The sequence below is a fragment of the Poecilia latipinna genome, unplaced genomic scaffold (genome assembly GCF_001443285.1).
Source record: "Poecilia latipinna isolate Pla-1442-1.1 unplaced genomic scaffold, P_latipinna-1.0 Scaffold386, whole genome shotgun sequence".
NCBI classification, from domain to species: domain Eukaryota; kingdom Metazoa; phylum Chordata; class Actinopteri; order Cyprinodontiformes; family Poeciliidae; genus Poecilia; species Poecilia latipinna.
The window spans coordinates 335,761-341,914 of NW_015113002.1; the positions used below are offsets into that span (position 1 = coordinate 335,761).

General features: G+C 39.7%; 1 protein-coding gene across 1 annotated transcript in view; it reads right to left on the bottom strand.

The window, feature by feature from the left end:
• Positions 1-6,154, bottom strand: part of LOC106950227 (neuroblast differentiation-associated protein AHNAK-like) — a 28,056-nt gene that overhangs the window by 4,128 nt on the left and 17,774 nt on the right. The window contains exons 4-7 of the mRNA XM_015036931.1: positions 5,371-5,481; positions 5,110-5,263; positions 4,644-4,804; positions 15-4,563 (exon numbers count right to left, since the gene is read on the bottom strand). Coding sequence (XP_014892417.1) covers positions 15-4,563; positions 4,644-4,804; positions 5,110-5,263; positions 5,371-5,481 — 4,975 coding nt within the window. The remainder of the gene's footprint in view (positions 1-14; positions 4,564-4,643; positions 4,805-5,109; positions 5,264-5,370; positions 5,482-6,154) is intronic.

A 6,154-nucleotide genomic window follows, 5' to 3' on the forward strand; every position in this document is an offset into this window, starting at 1 on the left:
TTCAAATGATTTGCTAAGCTTTTCTTCAGGTATTTTGATTTCTGTTTTGACTTGTGGTACTGTATCATCAACATCTGCTGTGGGTAAGGTATTGTCAACGTCTGTTGTGGGTAAGGTAATGTCACTATCAGGACCTTTTGTTTGCGATGATGAAAAACCAAGACTTGGCAGTTTAAACTTTCTTCCTCTTCCTTCACTCTCAGTTCCTGTAGTTTTTAAATCTACTGCTGGAGCCTTAACATCAATTCTTGGTGCTTCTAGACTTGGTGAAAGAATCTCTCCAGAAGTCGTAATTTCACCTTCTCCTGTTTTGAGATCTTTGTCCAGAGGAGGCTCTTCTTCAGTAGACCTTTGAACAGAAAGCCCAAATTTTGGTAACTTGAATGTCGGCATCTTAAATTTGGATGGTGACCCTTCTTTTTCTTTTTTTGACACTTTGATTTGTGGAGCTGTAGCTTCCACTTCAATGGAGTATTTGTTCACATCATCACTCGAAAGTGCAACTTCAACTTTACTTTCAAGAAGATGAGTGTCAACATCAATATTTGAGAGGTCAGAGCTAGGTGCAACAATTGTAACTTCAAGAACCTCATCAGGAATGTCCTTATCAATGTCATCTCCTTCTACATTTTTGTCTGAAGTGCCCAGTCCTAATTTTGGTAATTTGAAAGTTGGCATACTAAATTTTGATGGTGATTGTTCCACATCTGGTCCCTCAAAATCAGCATCAGGTATTTTTATGTCAGTCTTGTTCTCAGTAAGTTTCACCTCTACATCCCTCTTTGCTTCAGGTCCTTTGACTTTTGGCATTGTGATTCCAAACTTTGGCATTTTGAACCTGCCTCCTTGTCCTTCAACTGTAGGTTGAGTTTGCACTTCTGGTTTTCCAATTTCCACTTTTCCAGAAGGTATCAAGATTTCTGCTTTTCCCAGACTAACATCTGCTGTAGGAACTGGGATTTCTGCCTTAGATTTATTGTCCACTTTGCCTTCTGCCTCCATGACATCTGTGTCTTTACTTGAGAGTCCAAGTTGAAATTCTGGTCCTTTAATTTTGGGCATCTTTATTCCAATCTTTGACAGCTTCATCTTTTCTTCTTGTCCATCAAGGTGATTGTCAGCCTTCATGGTCGGGATCTCCACCTCTGGTGTCTCATTAAGGACAACAGGAGATGAAAAGTTGATTTTTTCTCCATCGACTTGCGACACCTTGACTTCTGCTTTAGCATCAGAAAATGGCACTGTGATTTCAGGTTTTGATGCTGAGTACTCAACATCTTGCTGAACTCCAATCTGGGGAAATGTTCCCTTCAGCCTGATACCAGGTTCTTCATGCTCAGCATCAATGAGTTTTATTTCAGTGTCACCTTTAAACAATGTGACATCTACATCAACCCTTTGGGATTGGGTTGTATCTGTTTCAGAACCTTTTAGTTTTGGGAGTGATATTCCAAATTTTGGAATTTTGAACTTACTTGCTCTTCCATCAATTTCAGATGCTTTAATTTTTACATCACAGTCTGGTATGGTAGCATCAATACCAGGCCCATCTTCCACTGTGTGTGTTTCAGAAGCTTCACTTACCTCACCGCTGAGGTTTGGAGTAGCAGCTCCAATTCTGGGAATTTTAAAAGGGGACATTTTGAATTTTGACGACGATCCTTCAACATCCTTTGTTTCAACTTTAATTCCAGGAGCTCTAACATCTAGTTTTGTTGATGATCCAGTTCCTTCAACCTCAAGATCTTTGATTTCTCCTTTAACTTCAGGCAGTGTCAGATCTTTAGCTTTCTTCGACAGGCTTAAATCTGACTCATGTGTTGTAACTTTTGGCAGTGCGATTCCCAACTGGGGCATTTTGATCTTGTATCCTTTCGCTTCACCTTCCTTCTGCACTGTTTTGATTTTCTGATCAGACTTTTCTATTCCTTTCTTTTCTTCTGGCCTAACACTATCTATGTTCACATCTGTTTCTGAACCTTCAGTGAGTTTGATCTCAGGTTTCACCTCTGGCAGGATAACCTCTGCATCTTTCTTAGACAAGCTTATCTCAGGACCTGCTAGTTTTGTTGTTTTGACTCCAAACTTTGGGATTTTTATTTTGCCTCCTTGTACATGTTCACCCTTGGACTGCAAAGGTTTGACTTCTCCAGGTTTTTCTAACTGCATCTTTTGCTTTAGAAAATATACATTTCCCTTTCCAGGAGTAACTTCTGTTTTAGATGCTTCTGGGAGTTTATCTGCAGCTTCGCCAGGTATCTCTTTCTTTGACAAACTCAAGTCAAATTCTGTGCCTTTGATTTTTGCCGTTTTAGTTCCAAACTTCGCAAATTTGCTTGCTTCCCAATCAAACTTGCCTTCAGTTTCAGTTGGCTCTATTTCCACTTGAGGTTTTTCTGCCTCTGCAATTTCTTTAGGAACATCTGAGCTCTTGAGGAGTGTGTCACTCTCTGGGATTAGCCCTCCTTTAGCCAGAGCTTCTGTGTGAACTGTGTCTTTCTTAGATGTGTTAATAACTATTGTTTCTTTCATTTTTGGCACTGAGATGTCCAGGTTTGGCCATTTAAATGTACTCTTTCCATCTCCGTCAAGAGGTTTTGTTGTCCCTTCGTCAGAGATATCCTCTTTTCCACTGGGTGTGCCCGAAGGAGATATTCCAACTTTGAACATCTTATTCCTTTCATCTTCGGGTTTATCAAATGTTTCTTTACTTTCTAAAGAAATGGCAAGTATTGTCTTCGTGTCAGTACTTACATTAAAACTTGTCAAGCCACCATCCTTTTTGAACGACTCGTCCGTTGAGTCAATATACTCAATACCATCAAGTTCAGGTATTTTGACTTTACATATGACCTCTCCAGTTTGTTTTTCATCTTTCCTTGTTTCCATTGTTAGCTCGTTTTCCTGAATGAAGCTTGGTTTCTGCATGTCAATCCCAATATAAGGCAGTCTTCTGCTTTTTGCTGACATTCCAAAGCTAGGCATCGTTATCTTTGGCCTAGTGGACGTCTTCAGCTCTTCTGTTGTTGCTGCTTTTCCGTTTGTTGTTTCAAATTCGTTTTCTTTAGTTTCCTCTTCACCTTTGCACTTTGTTGGGCTGGTCCTATCTTCCATTTGAGATTTCTTAAAATCAAACCTGCTGTCAGTTAAAAAGATTGTTTTGGAGATTTCTGAAGATGCCGTTGTGTCAGAGCTTGTCAGATGTTCTTGTTTTGGTTTCACGACTTTGGTGGGCGTTTTTACAGATATTCTTTGTGCGTTAGCATCTATGACAGTTATTTCTTCTGGGATAGGCACCCCAGATATATCCAGTTGAGGCAGCTTAAATCCAGGTAATTTAGAAACAGCTTCTTTCACACTATCAACATCAATTGACATTTGCACTGTTTCAGCCTTGCTTTCTTTGTTGTGCTTTTTAAAATCAGCTTTAGTTTCCACGGTGGTTTTCACAGACATGTCCTCCATTCCTGGAATCTCAATGTCTTCACGTTTGGGAAGTTGTGTTGTGGAAACACGGCCAGTTATAGTTGAGGGTTCTTGATCATTCACCTTTTGCATTTCTTCTGCATTAGCAACGTTGCTCATGTCTAATTCAGGTTGCTTACGTTTTGGACTGGACTTTTTGGATTGCTTCAGTTTCGTCTCCTTTCCTTTCTGTGTTTTGTCGTCACCTTTTTTGGGAGATTTCCTCACTGATATGTCAAGTTCCACCTTTGGTAAACTTATCTGTGATGTAATGGATTTGGATGAGATTAGCTTTGAACTCTCTCCACCTTGGCTTTTGCTATCTACACCGACCATAGACTGATCTCCCAGCAGTTTGGTTTTTGACTCAGAGCTTGAGATAGCAGCAGATTTTCCTGCTTCTGGAAGATCTTCCGTTTCAACACTTGCTCCTAGAGTCTTAAGCCTTTTGGGAGAGGATTTTGCTTTTGCGTCTTTTTTGTGCGATTTGTCCTTCCCCAGGATCTTTATTTTTAATTCTGACCTCTCCTTCTTTTTTTTCTCGTCTGGGGATTTTGGAGCTCCAGACTGGCCTTCCTGATCGCCCAGCGCTACGGTTTGATCTGCGGTTTTCAAAGTAGCGTCTATACTGACGAGTTCCACCTTGTGTTGAACCGGGCCAGACTCCACAGCTTCCCCTGCCTGTTCATTAACCTCTGGTGTTTCTCCAATGGGGTATTCAGGGAACTCAGGTGAAAGTGTGTCTGATTCCTGCTTTTGCTGAACGTCACTACTCATCTGCCCAGATGTTGGAGCATCCGTGTCCTGGTCCTCAGATGAACTTATGCGGCCTCTTCTCGTTAGACCAGAGAACTTTATTTTATGCTTCTTCTTTCCTTTCAGGGCATCCTGGGATTTTACAGGTGACTCTGTGTCACTTGTCGTAGGACTAAGCTCAAGTTTTCTCTGCTCATCTGCTTCTGACGAACTGTGAGACCTCGTGAAACGAGATTTACGTCCTTTTCCAAAGGAGGGAAACTTTGGCCATGAGATGCGAGCGTCGCCACGTCTTCTGGTTTTTCCTTGCTCCCTCATCTCTGTGGAGCCGACTTCTTCCTCCTGTTAAGCAACGGAAACATTAAATATCAAATTACATTCATGAAAAAAAATACTAGCAGATACAACTTCAAAATAGTTACAGGAATAATGTCTGAATCGATAGTTGGTTCCGTCTCTGTGATGTCCGGTTGGCGTTTTAGGCAAAGCTTCAACTTGTAAGCCTGAGCATGCTCCAGAATCTGAATGGCGTCCTCATACGACATGTTGTCAAAATACACTGTGGCGCTCAGAATCTGATCACCTACAAAAAAAATCAATGGGGGAAAAAAAAAAGAATGATCAGATCCTCTAAAGAAGAATTGACTTTCAATCTGTTGCAACGAAATAAGTGGTGTTTAAGGAACAAACTAGGACAAAATAATTGAAATTACAATTATTTATTATTTATTTCTAACTTGTTTTGAACCTGTGTAACAAATTAATTTGTTAGACAAATTAATTTGTTACACAGATCAATTTGTTACACAAATTTGTGCAACATTGACGTTGCACAAATTAATAATCATGTATATCTAATTAGTATTCATAATAAAATGAATAAATAACCTTCTTTGACTTTTAAACTTTTTGAAGCTGGTGACTCTGGAACTACTTTCTTTATGAAGATCCCCTCTTTCCCTCCTCCGCCATAAACCAGACCCTCTGCACACCCATCCTGGGCTGTGTTCACTATAACGCCACCTTCAGGACTGGGAGCTTCCTGCAGACACACCCGAAACGAAGAGGACAGATGTTCTTACTTAAACTGCAGGTTCACAGCCTATATGGATTCCTGCATGTGAAGGATGAATGGTGTGAATGTCAGACCTTTAATTTACTCATTTTTGGAGTGGAGGTCCTCTCGAAGATGGAGCCGAGGCCAGACTTTTTACCTTTGTGTCCACTCCCAGCTTTGTGGTCTGCATCATGTTCTTCACACTAAGAACAGTAGTGTTAGAAAGGTGTTGTTTTTATCAAATGCTGAAATATCAATTTAGCCTACCATACATACAGATATAAAAACAGGAAAGATTTTCATTTCTATTACATTTCTAAGCTTTATTCACAAGCTGTGGTATAAGTATCTCTGGTAGTATTATGGGCTGTCTCTGTGTTAAACCTGTACAAGTTTAAAAATAAAGCTTATAAAAAGTTTTAAAAGGACTGCGCGAGTACATTGATCTATGTTTAGAAAACATTAAAGTTGGAATGTGGCTTTGGAAAAGATTTAACAGCATTAACAGTTATAAGTCAGGAAAATCATTGGAATTTGCTAGTTGCTGTGCTCAGTGACAAGCTAACTGCTATTAGCAAAACAAGCTAAAGGAATATACATGTTCTCTGAAGGAAGTTGTACATTTGTGGGAGAGATAAAAGCCTAAATAAACAGTTTGTCACTGTATTTGTAACAGTTTCAAACACTTGGCAGCCATCTTGGATTTTAAATTGGAATAAGGACTTGTTTCCACGACAACACCGGGACAATAAAATATAAATGTTTTGGCCTCTTGTGTCCATGGCAGCAGCATTTTTTTTTTTTTTTTTTTTTTTTTTTAAAAAAACCGAAAGGTTTTAAAACGTCCCCCCACAACAAACTTTTTTAAAATGAAAT